This window comes from Pecten maximus, chromosome 7 (assembly GCF_902652985.1).
Source record: "Pecten maximus chromosome 7, xPecMax1.1, whole genome shotgun sequence".
Taxonomy (NCBI): Eukaryota; Metazoa; Mollusca; class Bivalvia; order Pectinida; family Pectinidae; genus Pecten; species Pecten maximus.
This window is the reverse complement of record NC_047021.1, coordinates 1312109-1326142: the sequence shown is the minus strand read 5'-3', so window position 1 is coordinate 1326142 and position 14034 is coordinate 1312109. Positions and strand designations below refer to the sequence as shown.

Sequence of the window (14034 nt, the reverse complement as noted above, 5' to 3'; positions counted from 1 at the left end):
CGAAGATGTTGTTGGGGAGGTCAAGTAGGGTCCTGAGAATCAGATCATGGGAGTCATTAGTGTGGTTTTCCCGTTGATTCATCGCTCACTGCCTGGTACTGAAGCTGCGTTTAGTGTCAAGGTCATTCAGCCTTGTTTACGCACAGTTTCGTTAGGGATTTCCTGGGGTTTTCCAAACCATTTATCTTCATCTTTTTCCCAACAACATTCGACGCTACTGCGTATAAATGTTAGAGACCCGTCACTCGCCTTCAGAAAGAAATCAGAATGCTGAGAGTGAAGGTTACTCCAATATGCCTCCTGGTGGCCATGGTGGGCGCTATGACGGACATCAATACGGTTAGTACGAATTTATATGTGTACGTGTTTGTTTGTTTTTGTTTAACGTCCTATTAACAGCCAGGGTCATTTAAGGACGTGCCAGGTTTTGGAGGTGGAGGAAAGCCGGAGTACCCGGAGAAAAACCACCGGCCTACGGTCAGTACCTGGCAACTGCCCAACGTAGGTTCCGAACTCGCAACCCAGTGGTGGAGGGCTAGTGATAAAGTGTCGGTACACCTTAACCACTCGGCCACCGCGGCCCCTTATGTGTACGTGTTGTTAGCATGTTGTTGGTCTAGTTACAATAAAGAGATGAGTTAATACTAATGTAATAACATCCGTCATGGTTAAAACAGTAGTGGTAAAGATCAGGAAAATAAAAACTATAATGAATTCAACATTATTGCAATTCATTATATACGAGGACTGATTGATAAGTTGTCAGCCTCGTACTCATGTATGTTCTGTTTTAAGTCCTACTATTCTCTGAATTTAGGGCCGTGTACCCCAGGACTGGCCTCATTTGTTTAGTTTATATCGACGAGGTAACACTCTAAGGTAAACAAGACAAGTGGCTTTTGCAAAATGGACAAAACCGGTTAGGGTTAGGGTGAAAGAGTCTGCCATTGCCATGGCTGCCATTCACGATTGTGGCTTTAAATTGATTGAGTATCCGCCTTATTCACCTGATCTCGCTCTAACAGACTTTTATCTATTTTCAAAAGTGAAAACAGATATTTCAGGCACCCTTACCCTAACATGGAGTGGATAACTTTCTGACGAGTCCTAGAAGGACGGGACAGTCGTATGATGTACCTAACATCACCGACGAGTCCTAGAAGGACGAAATAGTTGTATGATGCATTTAATATCACCGACGAGTCCTAGAAGGACGGGACAGTCATATGATGCCCTTAACATCACCGACGAGTCCTAGAAGGACGGGGCAGCTGTATGATGTCCCTAACATCACTAGCCTGTCTTAGAAGGACGGGACAGTTGTATGTTGTCCCTAACATCACTGATGAGTCCTAGAAGGACGGGACAGTTGTAGGATGCCCTTAACATCACCGACGAGTCCTAGAAGGACGGGGCAGCTGTATGATGTCCCTAACATCACTAGCCTGTCTTAGAAGGACGGGACAGTTGTATGTTGTCCCTAACATCACTGACGAGTCCTAGAAGGACGAAACAGCTGTATGACTTTCCCAACATCACTGACGAGTCCTAGAAGGACGAAACAGTTGTATGATGTCCCTAACATCACTGACGAGTCCTAGAAGGACGAAACAGTTGTATGATGCCCTTAACATCACTGACGAGTCCTAGAAGGACGGGGCAGTCACACGATGAACCTAACATCACTAGCTTGTCTTAGGACAAGACAGTTGTATGTTGTCCCTAACATCACTGACAAGTTCTAAAAGGACGAGACAGTTGTATGATGTACCTAACATCACCGACGAGTCCTAGAAGGACGAAACAGTTGTAGGATGCCCTTAACATCACTAACGAGTCCTAGAAGGACGAGACAGTTGCAGTATGTCCCTAACATTGCCGACGAGTCCTAGAAGGACGGGGCAGCTCTAAAGTGTCCCTCATTTTTTAAAACAAAACAAACTTGGGGACTTATTGTGATTGCATTGTACTTCGTTTCTTATGATTATTTTTATTATTGTTCTCTTCTTTCGCCGTAAAAGTTTCCGACTCATTTTGGAGTATATGACGGACTTTTTTTAAACTTGACACAAGTGTTCATCACGGTCAGAGGATGTGCAACTGCTCCTTTATTTTCCGATCTGTTAATCAAGATGGCCGCCAGGACCTCTTATAGGTCCAAATTTTGATATTGTCCTATTTTGTTAATATTTGTTATGCAGGTACATCAAGGGACAGCGGTCACTCTAATAACCCACTTTTACATTTTAACAGAATTGTCGCCATGTCCTGGCCTCTGATTGGTGGAAATTTATAAGTACGAATTCAATGAAAATTGGTATATATAGATTTTTGAACACGATAATACGACTGCAGTGGCGTTTAGACTGCCACATTAAATGGTCCATTCAACTGTCATTTTTAGTTCTCTGTGGCTATTTATAGCCCCGAGAACTATAGCCATCGGTAAAAAAATTGCTGCTTTGCACATTGTAAACAGATTTTTAGCCTAACTGTGCATTCATGGCTGTATGTTGTGACGCCAGATTATAGGTATTGTGTAGTTGTTGTGTTAATAACAATCAAAATTATTCGATATCAACTGGAATTCTTTCAGAAATTTAAGTTTTAATGACTAATTTTAGCAACAACGGTGAAACACATGTATACCAGTGTATGTACATGTATGTAATACCTCCTACTAGGCTTGTACACATGTATACTAGTGTATGTACATGTATATAATACCTCCTACTAGGCGACACTGTTAGGTTACCCACAATTAGGAGCGTACGCAGTGCGCGAGCTCAAAAAGGGGTCGTTTTGACTGTTGTTCCTCGCTCTCTCATTGTGTCTGTGACTAAAATGTCATTTCTATAAAAGAAATAAATATAAACGGAAAAAAATGGGATTTTAACTGAACTGTAAAAATATCGCTCTGACGAACAAATTATGATTACCAAATGCAAGAAAATTGACAACAATAGATTAAATACTACCATGCCCAGAGAAAGACATGGCCCTTGGCCTGTCGTTAAAATTGCTGTTTGTTGCATTTTGTGCAAGACTCAAATTTCACATTTTTCGAATTAACTATTTCCACAAAAATGTTTCTAATTCATTTTTTATTGTAAAACTGTGCAATGTTCAATAAAATATGAAACTTTTAAACAACAAAGTGGGAAGTTACACAGGTTTTGCATTTTATTTCTATATTTTTGTGTAACTGGAGCACTTAAAATATTTTCCCGAACAATAACAAGTATTAGTTCAGTACAGAAAATTAAGGTCTCTGACCCCACATTTTTGTATCAGTTTTAGAAAGAAAAACCTTTTCCAATTTGATCTTCAAGATATCTGGAAACGTTTGTCAACAGAACTTTTTTTGTTAAGCATGAAATCTAGCAAAAAATGGTGGCAAATTAGGAAATTTCTACTTCAAGATGTAGGGTAAGACAGTAAAGTAATACCTAATAACAACTCCCTGTTGATTCCTGATCAAATTTCTATCTGGAAGTTCCTCTCGACAATCCCGTTTAGACCAAACCACACTGCCGGTTTTTTCAATGCTTATCTTAAGGCCAGACACTTTACCAAAGTTATCTAAAATGTCAAAAACCGAGTTTCAGGAATATTCCTCGTCAGATAAAGTAAAGGCAGTGTCATCAGCAAATTGATTGATCAACTTCCCTCAGTTATTGTTTTTATCAAATACCATTACTATTAGAAGTCACTTGTATTGCTGGGCTTAACCTTTCTAAATATAGGATGAACATGTACGAACCGATTTTCCAAAATATTCCAAAAATGCATCTAAACCTTTTTTCAAAGATATACCGTAACTTTTACTCAAAATCAAAACATTTTGAGCGAATTCTGTAGGAACTTATAGACGGCGGTGTATATCACACCCAAATACAATGTAAGTAATAAAATGAGAACATAGATCGTGCTTTTCCTGCTATGTTGACTCCATTCCAGGTGACTGACGGCCCGATTCACACCACCGAGCTCAACATCCCCACCGGGCCGAAAATCTACTATCTGCATATTAAGTCCGATATCAGATTCAGATTTGCTACGACAGTTGTAACAAGCAAGCTGGTAAATCCTGATACTCGGGCACATCAGACCACATTTGAAGTCACTCTTCCTAATGAAGCTTTCATCACAAACTTCACTCTGTAAGTAACTCAGAGTATTACAATGTACCATGTATAACATCAATCTCCAATCTCCTTAGGATAGTACGGAAGCCGAATAGGACCAATGCAAAAAATAAACTTAGTTGGTATCATTAGAAAATAAATAAAAAAATCTCGTATATACGAGTTTCTTTCTCGTATACGAGTTTCTTTCTCGTATATACGAGAAATAAACTCGTATACGAGAAAGAAACTCGTATATACGAGATTTTTTATTTATTTTTTAATGATACCAACAAAGTTTATTATTTCCATTGATCCTATTCGGCTTCCGTAGGATAGTGTTTGAGTACTCCGTAACTTTAATTATTTAAGGATTAACATCAATTATTTTTTCTGTTATACAGTCATAACAGAAAAAACTGGAGTGTACTTCAAATAAACCGCGAAGCGGTTTATGAAGAGAGTACACTCCAGTTTTTTATGTTATGACTGTATAACAGAAAAAATAATTAATGTTAATTCTTATAATTTAATTTCGTCTTATACACACCAAGATATTTCACTTTCTTTGGCGAACTCTTTTCTGTGATAAATTATTACGCAACGTCATCAGCCAATCAAAAATGACGTTACATTTCGCAACGTCAAAAATTTTGTTATGGAGGTATAACAAAATTATTTCAGCAAATGAAAATGCGTGTTTCATACAAAATTAAATTATTACACTCTACCATGTATGACATTCATTTTCAATCTCCTTAGGATAGTGTTTAAATACTGAGTAACATAGATTGTTACACTCTACCATGTATGACATCATTCACCCTCCAAACGTCACATACTTTAAACATTACCACCTTCTAAACGTTACATACTTTACATGTTACCGACATTCTAAACGTTACGTACTTAACATTATTCACTACTTTATACTTTTTATACTTTTACCACCCTGTAAACGTCACATATTTTACACCTTTACCACCCTCTAAACGTCACATACTTTACACCTTTACCACCCTCTAAACGTCACATACTTTACACCTTTACCACCCTCTAAACGTCACATACTTTACACCTTTACCACCCTCTAAACTTCACATACTTTACACCTTTACCACCATCTAAACGTCACCTACTTTACACTTTTACCACCCTCTAAACGTTACATACTTTACACATTTACCACCCCCTAAACGTCACATACTTTACATCTTTACCACCCTCTAAACGTCACATACTTTACACTATTTACACCTTCTAAACGTCACATACTTTACTATTTTAACACCCTGTAAACGTCACATACTTTACACTATTTACACCTTCTAAACGTCACATACTTTACTATTTTAACACCCTGTAAACGTTACATACTTTACACCTTTACCACCCTCTAAACGTTACATACTTTACACCTTTACCACCCTGTAAACGTCACATACTTAACATCTTTACCACCCTCTAAACGTTATATACTTTACACCTTTACCACTCTCTAAACGTCACATACTTTACACCTTTACCACCCTCTAAACGTCACATACTTTACACCTTTACCACCCTCTAAACGTTACATACATTACACCTTTACCACCCTCTAAACGTCAAATACTTTACACTTTTACCACCCTCTAAATGTTACATACTTTACACCTTTACCACCCTGTAAACGTCACATACTTTACACTATTTACACCTTCTAAACGTCACATACTTTACACCTTTAACACCCTGTAAACGTTATATACTTTACACCTTTACCACCCTGTAAACGTCACATACTTTATACCTTTACCACCCTCTAAACGTTATATACTTTACACCTTTACCACCCTCTAAACGTCACATACTTTACACCTTTACCACCCTGTAAACGTTATATACTTTACACCTTTACCACCCTCTAAACGTTACATACTTTACACCTTTACCACCCTCTAAACGTTATATACTTTACACTTTTACCACCCTCTAAACGTTACATACTTTACACCTTTACCACCCTGTAAACGGTATATACTTTACACCTTTACCACCCTCTAAACGTTACATACTTTACACCTTTACCACCCTCTAAACGTTATATACTTTACACGTTACCGACCCACTAAACGTTATATACTTTACACCTTTACCACCCTCTAAACGTTACATACTTTACACCTTTACCACCCTCTAAACGTTATATACTTTACACCTTTACCACCCTCTAAACGTCACATACTTTACACCTTTACCACCCTGTAAACGTTACATACTTTACACTTTTACCACCCTCTAAACGTTACATACTTTACACTTTTACCACCCTCTAAACGTCACATACTTTACACCTTTACCACCCTCTAAACGTCACATACTTTACACTTTTACCACACTTTAAACGTCACATACTTTACACCTTTACCACCCTCTAAACGTCACATACTTTACACTTTTACCACCCTGTAAACGTTACATACTTTACACCTTTACCACCCTCTAAACGTCACATACTTTACACTTTTACCACCCTGTAAACGTCACATACTTTACACCTTTACCACCCTCTAAAGGTCACATACTTTACACCTTTACCACCCTCTAAACGTCACATACTTTACACCTTTACCACCCTCTAAACGTCACATACTTTACACCTTTACCACCCTCTAAACGTCACATACTTTACACCTTTACCACCATCTAAACGTCACCTACTTTACACTTTTACCACCCTCTAAACGTTACATACTTTACACATTTACCACCCCCTAAACGTCACATACTTTACATCTTTACCACCCTCTAAACGTCACATACTTTACACTATTTACACCTTCTAAACGTCACATACTTTACTATTTTAACACCCTGTAAACGTCACATACTTTACACTATTTACACCTTCTAAACGTCACATACTTTACTATTTTAACACCCTGTAAACGTTACATACTTTACACCTTTACCACCCTCTAAACGTTACATACTTTACACCTTTACCACCCTGTAAACGTCACATACTTAACATCTTTACCACCCTCTAAACGTTATATACTTTACACCTTTACCACTCTCTAAACGTCACATACTTTACACCTTTACCACCCTCTAAACGTCACATACTTTACACCTTTACCACCCTCTAAACGTTACATACATTACACCTTTACCACCCTCTAAACGTCAAATACTTTACACTTTTACCACCCTCTAAATGTTACATACTTTACACCTTTACCACCCTGTAAACGTCACATACTTTACACTATTTACACCTTCTAAACGTCACATACCTTACACCTTTAACACCCTGTAAACGTTATATACTTTACACCTTTACCACCCTGTAAACGTCACATACTTTATACCTTTACCACCCTCTAAACGTTATATACTTTACACCTTTACCACCCTCTAAACGTCACATACTTTACACCTTTACCACCCTGTAAACGTTATATACTTTACACCTTTACCACCCTCTAAACGTTACATACTTTACACCTTTACCACCCTCTAAACGTTATATACTTTACACTTTTACCACCCTCTAAACGTTACATACTTTACACCTTTACCACCCTGTAAACGTTATATACTTTACACCTTTACCACCCTCTAAACGTTACATACTTTACACCTTTACCACCCTCTAAACGTTATATACTTTACACGTTACCGACCCACTAAACGTTATATACTTTACACCTTTACCACCCTCTAAACGTTACATACTTTACACCTTTACCACCCTCTAAACGTTATATTCTTTACACCTTTACCACCCTCTAAACGTCACATACTTTACACCTTTACCACCCTGTAAACGTTACATACTTTACACTTTTACCACCCTCTAAACGTTACATACTTTACACTTTTACCACCCTCTAAACGTCACATACTTTACACCTTTACCACCCTCTAAACGTCACATACTTTACACTTTTACCACACTTTAAACGTCACATACTTTACACCTTTACCACCCTCTAAACGTCACATACTTTACACTTTTACCACCCTGTAAACGTTACATACTTTACACCTTTACCACCCTCTAAACGTCACATACTTTACACTTTTACCACCCTCTAAACGTCACATACTTTACACCTTTACCACCCTGTAAACGTCACATACTTTACACTTTTACCACCCTCTAAACGTTACATACTTTACACCTTTACCACCCTTTAAACGTTATATACTTTACACCTTTACCACCCTCTAAACGTCACATTCTTTAAACATTACCACCCTCTAAACGTTACATACTTTACATCTTTACCACCCTCTAAACGTTACATACTTTACATCTTTACCACCCTGTAAACGTTTCATACTTTACATGTTACCGACCTTCTAAACGTCACATACTTTACACCTTTACCACCCTCTAAACGTCACATACTTTACACTTTTACCACACTTTAAACGTCACATACTTTACACTTTTACCACCCTTTAAACGTCACATACTTTACACCTTTACCACCCTGTAAACGTTATATACTTTACACCTTTACCACCCTCTAAACGTTATATACTTTACACGTTACCGACCCACTAAACGTCACATCCTTAAAACATTACCACACTCTTAACGTTACATCTTTCATGAAATTACCACATATATAAAGTTATAAAACTCTTAGCAATGTGAACACTCACAATTTCATTCTTTACGCTATTACCACTCTCAAAACCCTCCCTCTGAAAGCTATTAACACCCGCTCAAAGATACATAGTATACAATATAACCACTATTTCAAAGTATCATGCTTTACGCTATTACCACCCGCAAAAGATACCTACTTTACACTTTTACTTCCCTCTCAAAGCTTCATATTTTACACTATTACCACCCTCCAATAGTAACTACTTTGCACTATTACCACCCTCCAATAGCAACCTACTTTACACTATTATAACCCTCCAATAGTAACCTACTTTACACTATTACCACCCTCCAATAGTAACCTACTTTAAACTATTTCCACCCTCAAATAGCTACCCACTTTACACTATTACCACCCTCCAATAGTATCCTACTTTACACTATAATCACCCTCCAATAGTATCCTACTTTACACTATTACCACCCTCCAATAGTAACCTACTTTACACAATAATCACCCTCCAATAGTATCCTACTTTACACTATTACCACCCTCCAATAGTAACCTACTTTACACTATAATCACCCTCCAACAGTATCCTACTTTAAACTATTACCACCCTCCAATAGCTATATACTTTACACTATTACCACCCTCCAATTGTAACCTACTTTACACTATTACCACCCTCCAATTGTAACCTACTTTACACTATTATAACCCTCCAATAGTAGCCCACTTTACACTATTACCACCCTCCAATTGTAACCTACTTTACACTATTACCACCCTCCAATAGCTATATACTTTACACTATTACCACCCTCCAATAGTAACCTACATTACACTATTTCCACCCTCCAATAGCAACCAGCTTTACGCTATTACCACCCTCCAATAGTAACCTTCTTTACACTATTACCACCCTCCAATAGTAACCTACTTTACACTATTACCACCCTCCAATAGTAACCTACTCTACACTATTACCACCCTCCAATAGTAGCATACTTTACACTATTACCACCCTCCAATAGTGACCTACTTTACATTATTATACCTTTTCGCTTTTTACTCTATATATAAGTAATGTGATAATTTGACTATCAGCCTCGAGAGGATTGCGCATGTGTTTCCAGGACTATCACACCGTGTGACAGTTCGAAAAAACTGTCACACGACAAACTGTCACACGGCGAACTGTCACACCCCTGCTGTAACGTCGTCAGAACGTTTGAAAGACACAACGACATGCAAGCGCTTAATTGACACATTGATTGTTGTTGCAGACAGTAGCCTAACATTTTGTTTTCTCTCACGAAACTGTCAAACATGGATCAACACACGCGTTTTCAAAACGTCACAGACGTAGAGACCGAGTCATTATTAACGGACAGAGATAGCCAAAACACTAAAAGGGTCATACAAACGTCTATCAAGTTAAAGGAGGACTATATAGCAGATTCTCATACCAGCACAAACATCTATATAGAGAAAAAAACGTAAAAGTATAATAAAACAGTTATCAAATGGGGATATTTCGGGCAATAGTAATTTTTTCAGCCCCTCATCAACAACGGTTGCCCTCGGGCTAAAGCCCTAGTGCAACAATTGTTGCTTCGGGGCTGACAAAATTACTATCGCCCTCGTACCCATTTGATAACTGCATACTATTACATACCTCCAAATAGTTACCTATTTACACTATTACCACCCTCCAATAATAACCTACTTTACACTATTATAACCCTCCAATAGTAACCTACTTTACACTATTACTACCCTCCAATAGTAACCTACATTACATTATTACCACTCTCCAATAATAACCTACTTTACACTATTACCACCCTCCAATAGTAACCGACTTTACATTATTACCACCCCCCAATAGTAATCTACTTTACACTATTACCACCCTCCAATAGTAACCTACTTTACACTATTACCACCCTCCAATAGTAACCTACTTTACACTATTACCACCCTCCAATAGTAGCCCACTTTACACTATTACCACCCTCCAATAGTAACCTACTTTACACTATTACCACCCTCCAATAGTAACCTGCTTTACACTATTACCACCCTCCAATAGTAACCTACTTTACACTATCACCACCCTGCAATAGTAACCTACTTTACACTATTACCACTGCCCAATAGTAACGTACTTTACGCTATTATCACCCTCCAATAGTAGCCCACTTTACACTATTACCACCCTCCAGTAGTAACCTACTTTACACTATTACCACCCTCCAATAGTAACCTACTTTACACTATTACCACCCTCCAATTGTAACCTACTTTACACTATTACCACTCTCCAATAGTAACCTACTTTACACTATTATAACCCTCCAATAGTAACCTACTTTACACTATTACCACCCTCCAGTAGTAACCTACTTTACACTATTACCAACCTCCAATAGTAGCCCACTTTACACTATTACCACTCTCCAATAGTAACCTACTTTACACTTTTACCATCCTTTAAACTTTAAGCTTCTTATTTTATCTTTCAACATTAAAGTGGATACATACCTGATAGTAGTGTACCGCCTCTATATTTTTATGTTCATTCGGTCTTATTTGTTCGATTTTTTTTCTGGTTATTGGAGCTACCGGGTGTGATGTTATACATATTTATGGAGGAATCATTGTATAAGCTGTTGGAAATAAACATCATTGTAATTATTCTGATAATCACATAATTATAATATATAACTTTACCATGCTGATTTCATTGTATTGATATATTCGTGGATCCTTTTAACTTTTCTCTGGCGGTGTTTTTTTATATACATTTTTGAATGTTAGCATTGTTCTGTTAATGAACAATAACGTCAATAACAATCACACAAAACTACTTAAAATCTGTAAATATATTCTTTATATACTTTAAAACATACTTTCCTATCTTAATTCGTGAAGTCTAAAAATATCTTACCAGATATAATCTTAATTGATGTTTTTTATCATATAGCATAACGTATGTTATTTTACCATGGGTGATTTTCTCAACATTAATACCTTCATACCTTACCTCCTAGATCTGTGAGGAACCAAACTTACGCTGGCGAGGTGAAGACAAAGGAAGCGGCACGTCAGGAGTACGAGTCGGCGGTGACACAAGGCAGGACAGCGGCCCATATATCTGTGAGGTATGTTCTCTACAGTATCGCCAAGGCAGGACAGCGGCCCATATCTGTTTGAGGTTTGTTCTCTACATTATCGCAAAGACTAGACAGCGGTCCATATATATGTGAGGTAAGTTCTCTACATAATCACCAAGACAGGACAGCGGTCCCTTTGACTTTCAGGTAGGTTCTCTCTGAATAATCACTGAGGTAGGACAGAAGCCAATGTGTTTATAACTTAGGCAGGCAATCGACCTTTATTTCTGGTGAAAAATATCACTTCTGATTTGACCAATCAGAACACTGCTTAAAAACGACAATGTGGCAAACTTAAGGTTGGCAAATAGCTCTCCGTCATGTTATTTGACGTCATAATGCAAGATAAAGTACATAACATCACGATATGGCGCGCATTTTTGAGCCGTTGGAAGGGTATCACAATTCACTAATGGAGATATTGAGCTGCCTCGGTACATTTCGCTATAAAATGTAATAAACAGTATCTTCTGTAATACAATTTTTTCTCGTGTTGCTAACATCTTGAAATATCTTTGGTATCACCGAAGACACGATTATATATCCTCTAACGTCGTCTGCACTATGGACAACGACTGCAATATTAAATTTAGCTAAAGTTACTTTTTTCCAAAACAGGATATTATACTTTATCCTTTGTCTTTATGTACTCATGCAGGCCAAGGGAGACAAACAAGTTCAACATTGACGTTAACGTGGCTGCTGAAGAAAAGTTGACATTCGAACTCCGTTATCAGGAACTGCTACAGCGGAAGCTGGGTGCCTACAATCACGTGATCTACGTGAAGCCTGGGGAGCCTGTGTCTGACCTGCGTGTTGATGTAGACATCTTTGAGTCAAGGGCGATAAATAATCTCAAAGTTCCACCAATTAGAAATGATCTTCTCACCAACATCGACATTACGTGTATGTATACACAGGTTTACAAAATAGATCCTCTGAAGGTTCAGAATAAACCAAATTATAGTTTTGTCTGTCGACCGTCGTCCTCCATCCGTAAATATTTTTTCTACACCTTCCGAATCACTAAACTATTTCGGACATATTTTCTGTTTATCCCGGCAATCATATTACTTAGGCATACAATAAAGGCAATCAACTATACCCTTAGGCAGGGCTTAATTGTTATTGCGCATGCGGGTTTATGTTGCGGATGTATCTAGAACAACTGAAAGCACTTTATTTTCACATGACCTTGTTATTCCACTCCCCCGTTTTTTATGTTGGGTTTCCAGGTCTCCGTTACTTGCTCTTGTTCTTAATTATCTTTATAGTCATGTGACCGTCACGAGGGACAACATAAACATTTAGTCGGTAAATCAGCATTTAAATGTGTAAATAAACATGATGTTCATATTTAGCAGGCTTAAAAATAAATCAAAAGTGTCGTTCAATCGTCCAAATATTTTATTCAAACTATTCTGCGATGTACAAAGTGGTCACAATTGCCAAATCAGCGCTTAATTGACTGCTTCTTTTACAAGATTGGACGTTAATTTCACTACTTTCACCTAAAATCATCCTACAGGTGATAAGATTTGTTGGATCTGCATTGGTTTTGAGTAATGAGTTACAGGGGCGATATAGAGAGCAAGTGTTAGGACCTCTTTAGGGTTACTGGTAGCGAAGGCGGTATTAAATCAATAAACACGGAAACACTGATGAGATGGATCGTAATTCATCAAATTAATAAATTACAGATAACTTCAAAAAGCATATCGAGCTGGTAGAATCAACACTGGTAAAACCACAGTCCTTATCGTTGCCATGACAGCCAATCCCAGTCGCAACCATGAATACACTGACAAAGTGAAAGTTGAGATCGTATGCGTAATTTGTTGTTTTTCGTTAATTTACTGTCGTACATGATATATTTTGGTGTTATTTTATCATACATCATCAATTTGGACATTTAAACTAACAAAAAACAAAAACAGCCTTCGTGTCAAGTAGTACTGATACAACGTTGGACTTGTTCACAATATGTCGTCAGCGGAATGAACATGTTGGAACAATGTACAACACTGTATCTTTTACACAAATACACTATTGATCAACGGAATGAGGCGCTACATTGACCCACATAAACCCACATTAACCCACATCAATATTCCT

The 14034-nt window shown here is 37.7% G+C and overlaps 1 protein-coding gene across 2 annotated transcripts in view; it reads left to right on the top strand.

The window, feature by feature from the left end:
* Nucleotides 1-153: 153 nt before the first annotated feature.
* LOC117331283 (inter-alpha-trypsin inhibitor heavy chain H3-like) overlaps nt 154-14034 on the top strand; it is a 37235-nt gene continuing 23354 nt past the window's right edge. For both annotated transcript variants that reach the window (XM_033889894.1, XM_033889893.1), the window contains exons 1-4: nt 154-339; nt 3961-4163; nt 11797-11907; nt 12578-12825. In XM_033889894.1, the coding sequence (XP_033745785.1) occupies nt 268-339; nt 3961-4163; nt 11797-11907; nt 12578-12825 (634 nt within the window). In that variant the 5' untranslated portion in view covers nt 154-267. The remainder of the gene's footprint in view (nt 340-3960; nt 4164-11796; nt 11908-12577; nt 12826-14034) is intronic.